The following is a 20606-nucleotide window of genomic DNA, read 5'->3' as shown; positions in this document are numbered from 1 at the left end:
GAAATATGTATTTTTAAAATGCTTTTTAAACTAAAATGTGTTATACAGGTAGCAGGAGAGAGAGAGCACGTGTGTGTGTGATGGACTGTGAGTATGAACAGTAACGTATAACTGTGAACGTAGCAGTGCCGTGTGTACAGTTTAGGCTGTCGGTTAATGAATTATACAACTCCCAGGCCAAGTTCCTGTCTTGCTTGTCACCTGCATATTAAAGGGAAGAGGTTATCCCCAAAGTTAGCTACCGTTATCTACTGTAAGTAATACACTGACTATGGATAAGTACCTCATACAACCCCACTTTAAATCACCCAAACTATCACTTCATATTTCCCTATATATCCAGCTTTAAAAATACACTATATCACAATGGGAATTATCCATAAAAGCCAACCAAAATGCCATGTCATCAGCACAGTGAAATATTGCAACAGATATAAAACAGTGTCAATGCAAAACAAAATATTGCCACCCAAACCTAATGAATGTGTTGATTCAACTGAACACTGTACGCCGTGATTTCTGATCAAACCGTTGCTTGAAGAGAGGTGAGAGAGTAAAGAAGAGGAAGAGCGACTGGGGCAGAAATTAAATGAACAACCACGAAACCCATGAACTTGCATCAACACAGCAACACCAAGCAACACAAACCACTGTGCACACAGTCAATTTTGGTTTATACGAAGAGAGAGCATTGCTGTGGTTCTTGTACAAATTATGTCACATGTTTAATACAGAAGGAAATCAGCATAATCACAGGCATTAATAAGTCCTTAAACTGCATTTACTCTTGTGTTTCTGACTCTAAATTACGTGTTTTGTTGCCAAAAGGTAAGGACTGTTGCTTTGCAAGTCTTTAGTCTGATTTTGAGTGCAAATCTGTTACCAATACAGTTCAGTATCCTAAGGGCCTCTAAACAAAGAGGCATTCAACAGTGGCATTTTCCAAGTACGGGGTGTACCACTTGGTACCAGGCAATTGTAAGCAACAGCAAAAAGTAAGCTCTGCCGTAAGTCCTTCCGAGCTCGGCAGGGTAGAAAGAGCTGAGGATGCCATTTAACGCGGGGACCACAATAGAGCATCACTAACAATGACACGATGGCGACAGGCAGCGACGACGGCCGACTGAACCAAGAAATATGACAAGTACGGAATCTGTCATCCGGCCCAAGCCTCAGAATAAAAATAAAATGTTTTTCATGTGACATGCATTCTGCTTTTCCATGAACCACAAGATATGGAGAATGAATGTGTGTGAGTGTGCGTCCATGTCTATACTGGCTCTGATTCTTCATTCTTTCCTATAAAGAGAGCCTGACACACACTGAAAACTGAAGAATGAGGGTCGGATTCTGCGGCTTGTTGGCATGCCAGTGCTTCTGACATCTGCTATAACTTAAGACAGATCAATAATGGATGTCACACACACACATGCACACACACCGAAGTAATGGGGCAGATCAGGAAACACTGATTTAATGGAACCGACAAAAAAGCAAACAATTACTCTCTTGCGTACCAAGTTGGTTTATAAAAGGGAAATCGTTTGTGTTACAATCGCCTAATGGCTTTCTGTGGGAAGTGGATTTCCTTCCTTTTACGTGCGTCTTGCATGCCGCTTGCTGTCAGGAAATGTAGGCCTCATGTAAAAAAAAAAAAAAATCCGAGAGGTGTCTTGCGCCCCAAATTTGCTTTCATGTTCATCCAGAGTCGACAGCGCTAATGTAAACAAGGGCAGACGGCTGGTTGCGACTGATTCCAAAACAGCCATCTTTAGAATGAAGCGCTCTGTTCTGCTCCGCACTGTGCTGCACTGTGCGTTTGAATGTATGGCCTCTGTGTGTGTGTATGTGTGTGTGTGTGCACGTGGCCAAACATTCCTGCGGGGCTAAAGGGGTTCAGCTGTCGTCGGGGCTATTTTTCCTGTGCGCCGCATGCCATTGGTGGATCAAGGAGGATTATTCCTGGGGTCGGAGAACTTTGGGTTCGGAGAGATGGAGGAGAAAAAAAAAAAAAAAAGAAGAGAGAGAACCACGATGGTTTGGAACGCTTTCTTCCAGGAATCAAACTCGGGCGAAGGGGGACTGCGGAGCTGTGTTTGTCAAAGCAAACCACGTAGGAAATCACACAGCCAAGAGCTACACTGAGCGAGAGACACAGAGGGAGAGGGAGAGAGAGAGAGAGAGAGAGTAGCCACTCGAGCCATCTAGAACCAGAAAAATAATTAACCGATACTCAACTGTCACACAAGAAAATCCCTAGTGCCTGCTTTGAATTTTGCTTTAGCTCGAGGAGCTGCTTCACACTTTGCCTTAATCTTCTCCATTACTGCGACGATATCAGTGTGAACAAAGAGACTGCCCTCCAGTTTGTTTTAGAACGCTTCTCGTCCTGTCAGGGACCCCCAAATGGATAACTCCTCTACACGTCCTCGAAAGATCAAACTGGTGGGGAGAGGGGAGCCGTGGCTAGGCTCAACTAGGCTATTTTAGATACAACAGCGAGACAGAGGCAGACACAGTGTCAAGCTGATGGCCGCGCTCGGCTAATTTGCTCGAGCTCGGGTCCAACGCAGACAAAATCAATAGAGTGGAGTAAGAAGTTGGAGGGGGCGAGAAAAAAAAAAAAAAACACGCCCCAGTTTCCTGATTTAGGTCAACGGCAGTAGTGTGCACCCTGACGCTGTCTGTAATTAAATAAAACTAGTTAAAAAAGTCTGCAGGAGCTGTGAACTTGAAGTGGGGAAGAGGGATGAGAGAGGTGGGAGGGACGAAGGCTAGAGTGATTAATTTCATCTTTGTTTTTCTCCTCCCACCGTTGCGACTGAACACCATTATACAAAGTAGAAAGGTAGCCTCATTTGTGTGCCCGTTCAACGCCTGCTGCTCCCCGGGGGGAAGAAAGTATAAAGATTCTAATGAGCTGCAGAGAGAGCTCCTGAAGCACAAACGGGCAGATAGAGACACACTGGGACGCTGCTCTGCTCAGTCAGCCAGCCTTGGCAGCTCGGCTCTGAGGAGGGAACGCCATGTGGACCATCAATTGACAGCCCATCAGCCGTCACATTCTGCGTCTGTCTGATTGTCTCCGCCTCGCTTTGTCTCCTCCTCCGTCTCTTCCATATACACCTCTCTTTCGCTTTTCATTCCTCCCTACCCTCCCTTCATATTCTCTTCACTTCCGTTTCTGTGATGCTCGGTAAAGCCTGGCAGATCATGATTGGGATAATTAAGCGCATATACATTATATAGAGTCAAACTATCACCATCAGCCTATATCAGCTTTAAAGGCCCACACAGTCAGAGCTCGGGATCTCTGTTATATAACTAGTAATGTATGGCTGACCCATTAACATTAACTGACAACTAAATTGACATTGATAATGCCAAGATAAGTGAGATTACAGTGACTTTAAAGCACATTCATTCATTCATTTTATCATGTTGTGCACTACATATGACTCAGACAAATGCCTCTGCAGTAGTCACAGGTATTTACCAGCTCCAGCTTCGATCCGCAGTGATGGAAACATGACACCCCCTTTTCTGGTGCGGTGCTACAGTATATGACGCGCATTGAAGTGAATATAATAAATGAAATCAACCGAGATTTGGACAATTATTATTATTGATTAACGTACAAAACATACAATTCCCATTCTCTCCTCCAAGCCACCAGACTCCATTGACAGAAACAGAATTGTTACCTCACTGATCATTGCAAAACACAATTCATTAAAACTCGACAGAAACACAAAATAAAACACTAACTTTTTCACTGTTTATTAACCCTGCTTCCAGTGCTGGCCGGCACGTCTGTGACATTGAACGTGACACACCATGGAAAATTAACAGAAAGAACAGTGCAACGGCATGACATACTTGCAATGGGAAAGCAGTCTAACTGCAATATTTAGTGGGTTTTCCCATGTTTAAAACTATGCATATATGTGCTAATTTTGGTGGGAAAAGGGTAAATGTCACAATATTTGATACAGATATATATCACAATATTCCAGTTGAAACTATTGAACAAACATTTAAGTATTTTTTTCTGCCAAAACTGCCAAACATTACCCACATTACTTATGAAGATTTACTGATTTTCTATTTTATTATTTATTATCATTATAAACTGATTATCTTTGAGTTTTTGACTACTAGCTGGACAAAACAAGATATATGAACACATCACCTTGGGGTTTTAAGAACTTGCGAGGGACACTTTCCATTATTTTTTGACATTTCATAAACCAAACAATTGAGAAAATAATCCAGAAAATAATCAATAATGAAAATAATCGTTCGTTGCAACCTAACCAGCCCTAAATGTATTGTATTAAAGATTACATGTTGAATGCTACAACTGATATGTAATGCAGTTAACTGCATGATGCATCATTACTCATGTAAAAGGAAAACCTCAATATCTCATTTAGTAGCATTTAATAACAACCTTCCCCCACCTCAAACAAGCTCCACCAATCAACTGATTATGTTTAGGTTTAATTTATATATGGTTGAAGATGAGATTAGGGGGTTATAGGATGCAAATCCAAGCAAAAGAAGAAGGATTTGTAACCAGACTGACCGGATGGTGTATTTGTTCTCGCATTTCAAAATATATGATATTGATATTAGCATCTGTGTTTAGGTGGAGTAATACTGGAGACTGGCCTTACACACATCCATTCCTAGAATATCCCCACTCGTACGCTGGCATGTTGTGTGTCCAATCCCACACAGCTATATGACAAGCAAGCACAGTCCCCGCCAGCCGCCGTCACAAAGTCTGTATTCCTAGGTGGTGGCGGTGGTGAGGTTACTAGTGCATTAGGACAGCCTGCGCAAAGAGGATTATGGCTGGAGTCCAGATGAGGGTCCCGGGGGGAGCTTATATGGGTGACGCATCGCCACTGATGATGCCTGGAAACATTCCCCCACAAATCAATGGCCTGGCTCCAAGCGTCCAGTCAATCACTACCATTACCACACTAACCTCTGAACTTGATACAAGCTGGAGGAAATGAAGCCGCAGAATTTTGCGAAATGTCAAAATCGGGTGCATCCTTGTACCTGTAGATACCGTAATGTAAAATGCTGGATCTGAACTGAATTTTGAAAGAACTAGGAATCATAAATGTGTGTTACTGGAAGCAGATTCAAAAAGGAAAAACAGCTGCACTTTACATCACAAACACAAGCCAAGAAGTTCCCTTTTTCTGCTTCGGGGAAACAACAGCAGCATCAGCGACCATGCTAAAACATATGTCATAAATGTGTGCAGTGTAGCATGCTCCATTTGTGCATCAGTATTTTTAGCATCCCCATACTCATTATGTCAGCACGACACAGCAGCAGAAGGCCCGCGCTGGTCTGAGCGAACCGAGCAGAGACACAGGAAGGAAAAGATAATGCACGGTTCTGCTTCAACCCGGGCATCTGCTACTACGGCATGCGAGCCGCTCACATGTATCCTGGCTGTGAAGAATGTGTTTTGCTCTTCACTACTCCAATTAAGTTTATTTCGGAGGGGTGATGGAAAACAAATACGCCTCGTTTTCGCTGCCGTAGCTGCGTCCCGGCGAGCTCTAGAGGTGCTGCGTAAACAAAGCCTAAAAGAAGAGGATGGGATTCAAGAAGACAAGAGACATAAATCACTGATGTTAAGCTATCCGTCCTGCTACTCTTTTCGAGTTGAACTATTGAAACAACATGAAAGCGTCTTTCTTCAAAAAGCTCAAAGACTGAAATATGATACTGGGCTTTGTAATGACCATCAAGGTCAAAATGGAACCACTGACAGGTCATTAGGCTGGAGATAAATAGGTAGGGGGAAACATGATCCAAAAAGAGATTTCCATTATTGATCCATTAACAGCAGAGATTACTCTCTGGGAAAATACTTCTAGTTGGGCTGCTATTTTTAAAATTCAGATGCCCTTGGGGATGAAACACAAACCACCACAATCGCACTGTATTTTATCACTTGACCAACGAAACCATCTGCTGTCAAAAAGCAATAAATACCAGTAGAAAGTGGGCATTTTCTCACTGGCATCAAAGCTTCTGTACTATTTCCATGCCAGCGCCTGTATATTTTATCTGAGGCCAGCTCTCAACACAAATTGCTTGTTAGCAAGAATAGCCGGGGGCCTCACAAGGTATGAGAACCATCCGCTGGGAGGGAAGCTGCTATAAGATCATGTTTTGTGCCTACGTTGTGTACATAGCAAACATACATACAAACAATAACTCTCCTCTGCTGTCATCTCCTCTGCCCAACTGAACCAACTGCCTGAGGTGTCCATCCGCCGCCATCGCCCAGACCGAGGAGTGCTTTTTACTCCTCCACACAAAGGCTTCCACAGTGGGGGGTTTTCCTTCGCATTTCCCCTCTCGCCCCCACACAAAGGGGATCCATTTCAACCGCTTTTAGCAGCGCCGCTTTCCGCTTTTAGTTCTTCAGATTCCCTCCCCCCTGAGGGTGCGACTGGTGGAAGGCGGGGGGAAATAAAGACACCAGGTGGATGCTTGGAGAGGAGGTTAGGCCTGTGGCAAACAGGGCCACTTCAAGTCAATCCCACAGTGGTTGGATGTCATCTTTTTTGGTAACGTCTGGTAGGAGGAGAAGAAACAGACACCACTGCCTGGAGTGACCCTGGTGACTGGTTTAGTGTTGCTTCATGCTATCGGACAGTTGGTGCAACATCAGTACATATCTTTAAATAATAGGATATGGGTTGTCATTCAACATTTTGGGAAATATGCTTATTCACTTTCTTGCTGCTGAGAGTTAGATGAGAAGATATCACTGTTATATTTGTGCAGTAAATACAAAGTTACAGACAGCAGTCCGTTAGCTTATCTTAGATTAGCATAAAGACTGGAAACGGGGGAAACAGCGAGCTTTTCATGTTTGTTAAATCCTTTTTTCTATACAGATTAAATAATCAAGATTTATCATATTAATTTGTGAGCTTTGGATGTGCTGGACGGAGCCATGCGAGCTATGCTTTTCCCCTGCTTTCATTCTTTATGCTAAGCTAAGCTAACCATCTGCTGGCTCCTGCAACATATTTAGTGTGAAAACAAAGAGTGGTATCAATCTTTTCATCTAACTAAGGATGTCACGATATCAGAAATTTAGTAGTCGATACCAATACCAGTGAAATTCCACGATTCTCGATACCCAATTCGATACCACGGTAAAAAACAAAAATAAAACAATAAATCCCATGTACTTCAACAAACACTCCTTTAATACCGTTTGCATACTGGCCAAAAACTACATTTTACAAGATTAAATTTGAACCCATCATGATATGTTATAATTTACATTTGCCCAATACTAACTTTTACTGAATAGAGCTTGAAGGCATCATAATGTAACATAATGTCACGTCCATTAACGTTAGCTGTTAGCTCATTTATTTAGTGAAGCAGAACTGTGCTGCCCACCGGCTGCTAACAGATAATGTTATCTAGCTCTCCTGCCGATTTCAACACGCATTTGTTGTTCACAATGTATCATTATCAGGGAAAAAATAGGATAGTCCCGTGGATGCATCGATAGTGAGTTTACTGCGTCCAACACGTCAGCGCTTGGTTTGTCACTTACTAATCAATAGTTATACATACATGCATACAAAAATCCCTTTCGTCCCGGTGAAGATCTCTGTTCGTCCCAAACACATATTCTATCGTCCCCATGGACTATGGGACGCCATTAGTCTCGAGCCCAAAAAAACGAGTACCATCACATTTTCAGAATTGACTTTGTTATGAAGCATCGGTTCACGTGACATCCCTACATCTAACTCTTGGCATTTCCCAAAATGTCGAACTATTCCTTTGACAACATGAAAACACATAAAATGTCTACTCCATCTCTTTGCAGTTCCCTCTTAAATGGCAGGAGAAGTAAAATCCAGCTTACTGAATCAACAGAAGCAATTCTCTGTGCAACTTCCAGAAAAGAAGCACAAACAAAGCAAATCAACCCTACAATGCACTGCGATGCCAACCTTTGGTGTTGCTAGAAGAAGGCTGAAAAGGCCCCATTCAATCAACGATGAGAGGCAGGAAGAGGCGGGAAGACATTTGGTCTGCTCCCCTCAGACAAACAAAACTTCAAATAATCCAGTGGCTCAGATGTTTGGGGGGGCTTATTAATTCAAGACAAGCATTTAACTAAGAGATCTGTTTCTGTCTCTGTGTGGTTTGAAGGCTTTCCTCTTAACTGGATAAACATTCCAAATGGGAACAGTCCCCGAAGAGGGGTCGGCTTGAAAAGAAGGAGACGTAAGAAGTGAACTGGGTCGCAGTTGGAGTTTAGTCAACCTGATGAATTAAACAGACTCTCTGAGGCAATAGCACTCTACAACACCCACACAATTAATTTAGGAATTCATAAGAATCGTTCAGCTGAGGAGAACAGTCAGTTTCAAAGTAATCATATTTTTGGAGCTTTGTCACCAAGATTGGAGTTAATCTCATTTCAAAGTTGTAAGTCCTCTTTTCTTTTGCCCCATAAATCTAAATGAAGAAAAAATACCATACATCCTATAACTTCTCCTTCTATAGAGTAAAGCCATTTCAATCAGCTGAGCAGTCTTGCGCGCCAAAAATCAATTGCAATCGGCCTCGACACTTCAGTCTCAAATTGGCTGAAAAAAAAGAGGCCGTAGCGAAAGCGAGCAAAGCGAGCGGTAGTGGGACTGCGATGAAAAGCCCTTTTGAAAGTCAACCTGACATGAAACTGGCTTTCCTGTGCGCGGGCAGAGAGAGGAAGTGAGGGGAGTTGACAGCGGCGAGGTGAGGAGGACGGGCGGCGGGCCAGCACCTCGCATGCAGCAGGTTGACGTGCAGAGGAGAGCCAGGGCATCATCACGACGGCACAGCGAGGGCAGGAAACAGATCGCTCGCACACACACATGCATGCATGCACCTCAAAGGGGGCAAAGATCAAATGTAAAGTCTGTATATACACCGATTCAACCGCAGTACACGCACACAGACACACACATTGTGCAGGTAATAAGACAGCTAACAGCAGCCAAGGTCGGAGAGGCTGCTGCCCAGAATTCAGCCAGGCGGCAGCTGATCCTCCCAATGTGATCTTTACAGCGACAGAGAGAGTGATGGAGACGGGAAAACAGTTCAATCTCAGCGAAGAGAGAGGGGGATCTAAACCGATCAATGTCACTACCACAGCTCTTGAGCCCACAGTCAATATACACTGCTAATATGGCATACCTGCGGCGTGTGTGCGCAAGCATCTCTGTTTGCCGCGGAGATTTTTACGGTCACTTCTGAACTGATCATCGCTCCGATTCAAATATGTGTACACAGAGAGTAAGTAGGACCATAAAAAAAGGAAGATGAATGGACAGAGAGACGAGAGAAGACGACAATTCACACCGGTGCTTTTTATAGAGACAGAAGTATTCAACAGTAAGTAAGTGACAAGGATGAAGTGTCATTCTTATGTCTGCACTGCATGAAAACAGCTGCCTCCTCCATTAAGAAAACACTGATAAAACAGGTACCAAGGCCATAAATAGAACAGACACAACGGGACCGAAACCAAACCCTGGGAAACGGGAACATGCCATATGTCTGCCTGCTACACACACTTCAAAGACATAGACTTAAAGTCAAATGTAAAGTAGAATGATTTTTCTGCATCTATCAATTGATCTTTCGCTAAGCCCTGTCACCCTTAGTTACTGTTGCTACGCCTGTCAAGCTTTCTGTTTGCGCACATATGCAGTGGCAGATTTACCACTCTCAATTTACAGCTATTTTTTTAAACATTAGGTCACTGATTTCACACAGACGCAGACTAAAGCAGGCTTCTCGTTTCTAGCCGGCAAGCATTGATTTTGCTGACTGACACGACAGCTTTAACTAGCAGATTTTATCAGCTGTAGGTAGCTGGCTACAGTAATTAACTCCATCATGTGGTTGAAAACACCGTCTCTGGCTGACTCGTTTTAAAGCAACAACAATGAAAAGGGATCTTAAATATGCTATTGATGACTATATACAGGATATTGTGTTAAAAGACTAAACTGCATGTCCCAGGCAATAAAATCAGCTTCAATGATTCATGTAGAAGACATGGAAATATAAAGGAGCAGCTTCATGTATTGCAGGGTAGAGCTAGTAAGGTCTGGTATTATATATATGATGAGGGAAAATGTAAGTATGTTCAGACTGTTATTTTGTTCTAGCATCTCCCTGTTTGGATGCTAAGCTTACTATAGAAAAACATACTTGGGCATAGAGCTGCAATGATGAATCGATTGGTTGTCGACTATTAAATTAATCGCCAACTATTTTGATAATTGATTAAGAGTAATTTTTTAAAGAAAAAACGTCAAAATTCTCTGATTGCAGCTTTTTAAATGTGAATATTTTCTGGTTTCTTTCCTCCTCTATGACAGTAAACTGAATATCTTTGAGTTGTGGACAAAACAAGATATTCAAGGACATCATCTTGGGCTTTTGGAGACATTTCATAGATCAAACAACTGATCGATTAATTGAATTAATGGACAATGAAAATGATCGTTAGTTGCAGCCCTTCTTGGACAAGCAACAGAGTTTAGGTTTATAAACTGAATACAATAAAGGCTTTATTGTTTGTATTTCACTTTTACAAGAGAAAGGGCTATGAGGATGAGGACAAACTGATGAATTTGGCAAACGTAAACCTATTTCTGATAAGCTAAGATAACTCTTTCAGTCCTGATTGGGGCTCCTTCAAGCGCCAAACTAATGTAAGGTTAGCTAGTGATGTGCTCATGGCCTTGGAAACATCACTAAGTTAGCCGGACATGCTCACATTTGCAGCTTACTCAAGAGAACATAAAAAACACAGTTAAATTCACTCCAATATACACTAAACTTACACTTTTGTTCTTGTGTTTTTTCGTTTTGAAAATGCAATAAAAAGAAAACCACCATCCAAACTCTTAACAGTTGCAATAAAGCTATCGCAAGTGTGTATAGCCCTGTGGTAACCATCTAATCCTTTTTTGATACCTTCAAAGTATAGTGAGCATCCTGGGTCTAAAATGTTTGTATTTTGTCAATTGCAACGCCTCCTTTGTGATTTTACATTTTCCACTGGCAACAACTTCAAAAACGACAGCATTCAGCGTTTTCAAATCTCATTATAGGAGGATATGCTTCCATCAAAAGGAAACACGTTCAAGAGGATTTGATGCGAAGCGGAGTATGTAGCACAACAAAAAGACGTATAACATCTGCTGTAACTACAGCTCTACTCCAAAGCCTGTGGGGCGTCTGTAGTGCTTTATCATCTTCAGACTTAGAGTCCACTGAGGCCGCTGCAAACTCACACACACTGAAATACTACGACATACAAAAACGCGCACACAAGCATATAAACGCACATATGCAACATTAGATTATACACAGCCACAAAAATGCATGCACCCTTGAATACACAATCTTGGATACACAAGAGGCAAACACACACACAGTATCTGGGGATATCTAGGACAGGTGAGTGTGGATCCAGAGGAGGGAAGGGGGGAAAAAAGCGACATGTGGAAGGGAGAGATAAAGGTGGAACAGACTGCAGCACAGATAGAGGGAAGTGGGCTATTGAAAGAAAGAAATAGAAAAAAACACACAGACAGAAAAGGAATGACTGAGCAATAGATGAGAAAAAAGAGGCAGAAAGTGAGATAAGGGTCATCACAGTGTGATCTGCTGTCTCTGGAAACAGTTCACTCTGCAAGAGAGGGAACAGGAAACAAAGGGAACCAATTCAATACAACAGAAATACAATAGCATTTCCATTTAATTAAGCCACCGCAAGACAAAAGAGGGAACAGATGATGTGGCCAGCAAGGTGTGGACAGCACTGTGAGCGAACGGCCAGTCAAGGTCGAGCAATGGCGTCTACAAGCTTTCTGTCTGTAGACCTTTCACCGTCTGTCTCTGTCTCTCTGACAGAGTAATGCTGACCGTCGCCCTGCTGATAAACTCCTGACAGCGTCCCCAGTGACCTGTGATGCTTTTCAGAGGAACTGACCAGAGTTGAGCTGCACTTTTTCGAGGGATCATTTTGTGAAAAGTATCTTGGCACTTAAGAGGAATTTAGGTCACGTCCCCACAAATGCATCTTTAGCCCTTCGTTGTGGCATTACATCCACACTAAGCTGGAGATTTATACAACTTGAATCTGATCTTTTACTGTGCAAAATGGATATAAGGTTTTAAATGATAATATTCATGTGCGCATGGAGCATGAGAGCTTTTAGAAAATGCTCATGTATGACTGTCACAAGATAAATCTTCACAAATAGGGCTGGGTATATGTTTAGAAAATGTTTAATACTGCTGTCAATGTTTTGCTAATAACAAGGTTTAGGGGCACATTTTGGTACCAATACTTCTTTATGATAGCTTGATTTGAAGAAAAGCATGTTGTTGTTTCTTCGAAAATACTCTTTTAGCCATGCCAGCAGCATATCTTGACAAGTAAATGTAGGCTAGTGCCATGATCCCCTGACCTTAACCAGAGAGCACTGACAAATTTAGTCAGTACATATACTGTATATTGGTCACAATCCTTTAAAAAATTGATTCTCAGTGAACAATGACTACGTTTACATGCTCAAAATATAATTTTTTTTTGCCCTTATTCCGAAAAAGACAATATTCCTTCTCCTTATAAGCTGTTTACGTGGCTAATGAACATGAATATTCCACTAATTTTCCCTTTTAAATGCAGCGATGCATACTCATCTCTGCGTCCCCCTTTTTCATTTCTTCAACCACCTTCCTGAAAAGGTCAGCGTTGCGGTATATTGGCGCATATCCAAAAAACGTAGGTGTGTTTCTCCTTCCGACCAGAAATGTGGGCTTTTCTTTTGGGCATGCATCTCTGCAAACTGGCTGGTTTGTGTACAACGCACGGAGCCATGAAAAAGGAAAGACGATGTGTGTCGCAAACTGCTGTAAAACCCCAACTGAGATGCATATTCTGACTGTGCTGTATATACATGACCAAAGAATGCTCCTAAAACCTGAATAATATCAGCATGTCTTAATCGGAAAGTGCTATATTCAGAATAAGGCCTAATTCAGAGTATCCAAACGGAATATTCTGTTTACATGTCATGTTTGGAATAATATATCCGTGTGCATGTAAAGGTAGTCGACCAATGCAGATGTGGCCTGATGTGAATCACTCATCCCACAGAGATGAATATAGATTACACTGCAGAGCAAAACAAAGAACAGGACCAAAGCGATCTGTATGAGTCTCCTCTGGTTACACAACCCCCACTGTGATTGTGTGAGTGAGAGTGTTAGAGGCCGACTCTATATTCACGAATTAACAGGGTAATTGAAGACAGAGACAACCACGACCATTAGCCTTTTACATTCTTAAATTATGCATATGTTCTTTAAGCAAGCCGTGACACTTTACTAGCCATCAATAATACATTAATGCTATAAGATCTATTCTGAACAGACCATAACTACTCTTTTTTATCAACACGTTAATGATGAATTAAACACAGTGTTTAGTTTTAGAAACTTGGCGGTGAGCAGCTATTACTGAAACGAGCTTTATGGGAAAATGGAAGCGTTGAGGTCATTACGATGTGCAGGGTCACCCACACAAACGCTCCCATAAATCAATTTACACTTCCTTTATGGTCAATACATGCGAGCCTGGATTACAGCCGCACATGCACAGAGAACTGATGCTGGACCAGTGCAGGCAATCGGTTTTTTTTCTGCCATAAATGAGCACGAAAAACAAGTGTCTCTTGACGCATAAACAGCTCTTCCCACCCGCCAATCACAGTGATTGTCACCGGCAGACGCCCTTCGTTTATGAAAATAGCATGTCAGTCATTTTTCCCCCGGCCCACGCAGATGACACAAACACACACGCACACACACACACAAGCATACACACAGGAGCGCTACTGATCAGTTAAGCTGCTGAATTCCTAATAGGACGTATCCCATTAACCTCTCTCACACAGGGATCACGGATTGATACCGAGGAAGGGGAACCACGACCGTATAACGCCACAACAGGCCCGCCGCTATACAGGCACAGAGTATTTCATAACAGTGAAGCCGGCCAAAAAAGGTTGACCACAAATTTCATTCAGTATCTTGAAAGGAAAAGAAAATCGCATTACCAAATTTAATTTTCTGATCAGTGCACAAGTGAGCCTCTAAGAGAGATTTTAGCAATCGCCAGACAGGCATTTGAAACCTAATAATTCATGTCAAGCCAATGTAAAATTATGTCCATTACAAGAGCCACATGCATTCTGGTAAACTGGAAATCGCTCGGCTATCTCGGAGCAGAGGCATCATCTCCCTACAGCGAGCACGCTAGACCGCCACTGGAGTGGAAACGAAGGAATGCTCCCCCCCCCCCCCAGCTGCCTGTCTGTCTCAACATTGTACATGGACATGGACAGACGATTACAGCATATTGGTTTGTTTGTGTCGCCAACTCCAATGGGATTCACGAGGGTATCCCCAGTGTGCGTGGTGACGACAAGCTGGAAATAGGGTGAAAAGAAAAAAGGAAATATTTTCCATAAAATATAACTGAGATGACACAATTATCTTTTTCCCTGATTCTGAATCCAAACAAACAGATTGTGCGGTTTGCGTGTTTTTCTTTCATAATTGAGGGCTCCGTAATAAATAGAGCATGATTTAATTAGATAACACAAACGAACCAGCGGTGGCATTTCTCCAACTCCGTCCTCGCCGTCTCAGGCCCATGTTTTGTGCTACAATGGGTATTATTGTTGGGGGGGGGGGGTGAATCAGCAATGAATAAAACGTTCGCTGAGCGCGTCATATGTCACAAGTCCATGTAGATTTATTTAACCCTTACGTGATTGCACACACACACACACAACAGCTTGTGTATAGTAGTGGCGGGGCTGGGTGGTTAACTCTCTTGCTCTCTATTTTATTTGCATCTGTTCAATTCACAAGGGAGCCCTCCTACGGTCTCCCTCCATGTTGAATGATTGCAAATGGTGTGTGCACGCGGAGGAGAAGGGGTGCTATCTCTGCAGATGGAGACGAGGCAGCGCCGGGCGAGGAAGCAATTACAAGCTGGTAGGCTTCACCTCACCACGCCTCCTCCTCCCCCCATACCCTCTCACATACATCGCCCTGGGGCTTGCTGCATTAGGGAATCATGGGTATAATGGTGGAATGGGCCTTGGGGCCCCCTCCAAAACAACCTGCTAATCCCCTGTGGAGTGGGGGGGGTAAGGGAGGAGGGGGTGAATTTGGGGGTAACAGGGCAGGGCGGACGCCCCGACAATGAGTCAACCCCTGACACGCGCCAGCACCCTCACCCCCCTCCACCATCCCCCAACAACCGCATCAACATCCCCCCAAGGGAGGAACCAGCGATGTCAGCCATGGGAGAGCAGGAAAAACCCTCAGGCCCGACATCGGCCCTCCATCGCAGCCAGGAACATTCAATCGGGCCGCTTTATCTGATGCTGCTATAGTCCCGTTTTCCACGCCACTCAACGAATGAAACAAATTCAAGCTTCTGAAGAATTCAACTTGCACGCACACAAACCCAAACCAGCTCATTAAAACGGTTTAATTACGTGTCTAAATTATGATGAGCAATGACATGCTTGATTGGTTGGATCAGAGGGCCTTAATGAGGAGAAAGGCCTCACTCACTCTGTCTGTCTGTCTACGGCGTTAACTCTACGTCGTCTATACTAAACATGACACAACGCGGCCTCGAGTATGCTCTGTAGTCGGTGATTAAGTCACAGTGTGTTTGTCTTCTGTTGACATTTGTGACAGATTATCCATCATGCACTTATGTAGCTATTGGAAAGAGATTCTTGGGTACATCTGTCATCCAGTAATCTCAACTCTTCACCATCTAACGTCCCGATCTTATCATTTTTTTACTAGCAACCGCATCGTTGTGTTCAAAAACACGATATAAAAGATTCTCCCTCTTGGCTCAATCTAATTTCTCCACATCCCAAGTCCATTTAGGAATCAGATATTAACATCATCTCATCAATCTTCCAACCTTTTTGCTCCGGGTTAAAAAGCAGTAATCACTCCACTGGTGGGCTAATGGGCGCCTTAACATCAGCTCGCCGAGAGTCCATTCATATTTCATCAATGGCAGCAGTGGCCCCCCGTCCTCCCAGGGTCCCGCTCCGCTGGTAAGGCGAATCGACATCAAACGCCGCAACCTTCCAATTACACAGCGAGATGTTCTGATCTCATCTCGATTTGGCTCGAGATCAAATGTTCCTGCAAAGGATCCAAGGATTTCCAAGCCCTTTTAGTTAGCCAGCCCTCCCTGTCAAAAGGGGATAAAATGTTCGCTGAAAGCACCTGGAGGAGATCACATTTGAAATGGCTAAGGTAGGGACTTACTTGAACCAACATTTAGATATCGCAGCAATTCTACAGCAGGGATACTCATGAAAGGTCCAACAGGACTGGACAGAAAAGTAGAAACAGATGTGGATCAATGATGTTAATCGTACTGAGGCGTGATTTAGCTCAGTACCATTTCAGGTAGTGTTTTTGCTATAAACTGTGGAGACTAGTGGAAAGGCAACAGTTTGTTCATCCTGGCATGAATAATTTAGAGTGAGATTCAATCTGGTGGATCAATGGTCATTGCTGATGTGAGGTCATTTTGCCACAAGGATAAACATTTGGTTATCCTTTCCCCTGCAAAATAAGTGAACTTAGAGACCAGCTAATGGAATATTGTGTTATGTGTAACGATATTGCAACAACCATGCTGAGCCACAAACATTTCAGCAACAGCAAAGTGAAAGTCTTTCATTTCATTGGGATTATCTGATGAATATTAAATGATTCATGCAGGGCTACTTGGACAGTTTTGTGTTGGCGCCTGTATGCTTCATCAGAAGTGCTTGTCAGAAGGTCAAACAGCTTTGCAAAACCCCTTCCCTCATATCTTTTTGACACAGGAACTGGAAGAGGGGCTGCGTTCAACAATTTATGTAACTTTCCACAAGCGCCAATCCGACATTCATGCCCACTTCATGCAGTGATTGACCAGCTGAGCGGAGGTAGAACTATTTCTGTGTTTACAACGAGCAGCAACCTCCGATTCTGATAAATGAAGCCAATGCATAAGTGCCTTAAACTTGCATTCTTTCTAATAGCCAGCAGGGGGCGACTCCTCTGGTTGCAACTGATTGTATAGAAGTCTATGAGAAAAGGAGCCTACTTCTCACTTGATTTATTATCTCAGTAAACATTGCAAACATGAGTTTATGGTCTCAATCGCTAGTTTCAAGTGTTCCTCAATACAGCATGATGTTCATTTAGTAAATTATGGTCCCATTACGTCACAAGAACTAGTTCCTTTGTAGCATGACCGGCCCTTATGATACCCCTCAAAGCACTCGATAGTCTCTCTAAAGTCTCCATTGATCCACTTAAAACAGAGTGAATGAATTCCTCTCCAGACACGGATCGAGAATGTACAGCACAAACAAAACCAAAGACCAAAAGCACATCAGAACAGCTTTCAGAACTTCAGACTGAAAAAAAAACATGCGTGCGTGTGTTTGTGTATCACGTAACCTGAATTTCATAACAGGAAAACACCCTAGTTTCCTTCCTAAAATAAAAAAAGGAGCAGGCCACAAAGAAGCGTGCCGTTGCCAAAACATGTCTTAAAAAATAAATCACAGCCAATTAAATGAGTCTCATTGCTGTTATTGAAGAACGAAATGGATAAAGAGACTTAATCCAATTAACAGGGCGCCCTCTTGCAGTTTGGGGACAATGGTGAGTATTTAGCCTTCAAAATAAATGTCTTCCTTTTTATCCGGCCAAGTGAACTTTGACAGAATGAGATGGGTTTAAAGAGGCTAAATGGAATAAATCTATTCGGCCCTATCAAAAATATGGGAGTCTGTGGGCTCTGGGGGGACTTTGCCCTGCACAGGATTAAGTATAATATAACTGCACAGTGACTGTACTAGTGGGTATCAAGGCTTTACATGGACATGGACAAGAGAAGGGAAACAAGTACCAGGGGGAAATTTAGCAGTCAAGTGGCCAAGCCACAGAGTGTGACAGAGAGAGGCCAAAGGCTAGTTTCTGGTTCACTGTGCTTCACTGATTTCAGGTCGAGGTGGCGTTTTTGGACAGTAAGCAACATTTAAATTAGGAGCCTACATTATAATGCAACCAGATAGGCTACTATCTATTATTATATTTTATATTTTTATATTCTATACTTCTAGTGTAACACTTCTGTTTATATTTATGTATTACATCTTCCTTACCTGTTTTATTTGCTTTATAACTGTGTGTGTTTTACCTGTTATATGTTTTATCTGCCTCGTTTAGTCTTGTCAAGTATTTGTTTTAAAGCACTGACCAGAAGTGGCAACTGTGGATCTCGTTGTATTTAATACAATGACAATAAAGCTTTCTATTCTATGCTATCCTATTCTATTCTACAGACAAGAAAAGAGAGCACAATGAGGAAAAATGTATAATCTTGTTATCATATAGTTGTAGTTTTTTACTGGCCACTTTTTCCTGGCATCCTTACAAAGATTACAAAATGGTCATTGGCTGGTTTTCAGGGAGGCTGTGGGATCATGTAGGGGACCAGAGCATCACACACCAATATCTCAGGGGAATATCATTATGAGATATTTAAAGCCTCCTCTCAGCATCTCAATGAGATCCTTCTGTTTGTTTTTTTTGCGGGTAAAAGACGAGCAAAGAAGACATTCCAACCACACCAACAGGACAAAGTCTGTGTGGGATTTTTTTTTTTTTTCTCCCCTACATTTGGCTTGTTGTTGTCGCTTGTTTGTCTCACTTCAGTGTTTGATCCAGAGCCTCCTTTCGACTGCCTGGAACAATGCACCACCAAGGGAGACACACACATTTCATCCAGGACCTCTCAGGGTCTAATGCAATATCTTAAATTCATATACACCAAAATAAAGAATATGTTTCCCATCAGATTTGTATTTCTTTCGAAGAATTGGCAGAAAATATCCTGACTGGAAAGCAGCTGATTTTCCCCCATTCAAACACAACATAACACAAATACAAAGCATCTGAGTCAAAATAGCAGACTATTTCCCACCTGACATTGCAAGGGGAAATAGGGGAAATAAGGAAAGAGAAAAAATAATCTAAATGTGTCTGTTCATTTAGTAAACCATGGGGGGTCACAGAGAGATAACCTATCTATGCTTTGCAATGTGGCAGTCAGATGCGATCCAATCCTCTCATCATGGGCTGTTAGAAACGGATCTGATGATGCCTTCCTTCCAGTGAGAAAAAAACAACATAACAATTCGCAGTGCTGGAAAGCATCAGTTCACCTCTAGAGAAACCACACATGCCCTACAAACTGGATGTGACTGGACGCAGTTTTAAATACATAAAGAGCAATAAACTTACCGACGCCGTATTTCTCATGTTCCGTAGGTATCCACATGTTTACGGTCGGCACATTTAAGTGATCGGTCGGAAAAGCAGCGAGAAGCAGGGTTTCGGTGCTGGGTAACGCATTTCTCTACTGGTGAGCTTTCCTCCGGTCTGTAGTAGGACTCATTGTTTAGGTTACAGACAGACAGAGAAAGCTGCTGCTGCTGCTAGTAGTGGTACGGAGACGTGCTGCCTTCTAGTGCTGTCGGAAATATGAGGACTGCGAGGTCAGCGCACTTGGAGGGCCCTGCGAAATGAGAATCTCTGTCATTTCCCACTTCGTAACATAGGGGGCGGAAAACATGAAAGCTGTACCAGTCTCTGATGTTTAAATTGACTTACTTAAATTAACCTTTAACTATTAGATATCAGCTGTTTCATTAACTTACAAAAACACTACGTTGCTCTGTGTAAGTGTTAAACTATTGCAAATATCGTTTTTATTCGGCTACACGTGATACTTTTTCTTGCAGACATTTTTTGTATCATTAGCTTTTCTATTGCCTGCACGTTTTCATTAGTGATGGGAATTCCGTCTCTTTTTAGTGAGCCAGATCATTTGGCTCAGCTCACCAAGAAGAGCCGGCTCTTTCGGCTCCCAAACGGCTCTTCGTTTTACCACTTCTGCCTTTTATAATTCAGCCAAATTTAGCGCGGTTTTGACCTATGATTAGTATGTGTGCACATATATTACTTAAATTATTCAATATAATTATACTAAACCTTATAATTTCCAGAATACCGTAATTTTACATGCTGCTTCGTTTCCGACTCTCACTCATCTTGTTTGCCATACATGCACCGCTCTCCTCTCTCCCCGCCCTTCCCTCTCGATGGTATGATCCTTGTCATTCATCACCCGATTGGTCGCACGGACGTCATTAGCACAACATTCAGTTACAGTCAGTGCATGGAGTGCCCGTGGCGCGGAGAAGGTCATCCTATCATTCTGCCTTGAATTAATTAAAGAAAAAAAAAAAAAAAGTCTCTCAGACGGGAGCCGGCTCTTATCTTCACTTTAAAAGAGCCGGCTCTTTGAACCGGCTCGTTCACGACCAACACATCACTAGGTTTCA

At 42.6% G+C, this 20606-nt stretch overlaps 1 protein-coding gene across 10 annotated transcripts in view; it reads right to left on the bottom strand.

Moving 5' to 3' along the window:
- dock4b (dedicator of cytokinesis 4b) overlaps positions 1–19723 on the bottom strand; it is a 142450-nt gene extending 122727 nt beyond the window's left edge. For 8 of the 10 annotated variants that reach the window (XM_037761280.1, XM_037761281.1, XM_037761288.1 and 5 more), the window contains exon 1: positions 19504–19723. In XM_037761280.1, coding sequence (XP_037617208.1) covers positions 19504–19540 — 37 coding nt within the window. In that variant the 5' untranslated portion in view covers positions 19541–19723. The remainder of the gene's footprint in view (positions 1–19503) is intronic. The other 2 variants (XM_037761282.1, XM_037761284.1) reach the window with 1 other exon arrangement.
- Between the last annotated feature and the right edge of the window lie 883 nt (positions 19724–20606).

This window comes from Sebastes umbrosus, chromosome 23, assembly GCF_015220745.1.
Source record: "Sebastes umbrosus isolate fSebUmb1 chromosome 23, fSebUmb1.pri, whole genome shotgun sequence".
In the NCBI taxonomy this organism is placed as follows: Eukaryota; Metazoa; Chordata; class Actinopteri; order Perciformes; family Sebastidae; genus Sebastes; species Sebastes umbrosus.
The sequence above is the reverse complement of the archived record's forward strand: the minus strand, read 5'-3'. Positions and strand labels throughout refer to the sequence as shown.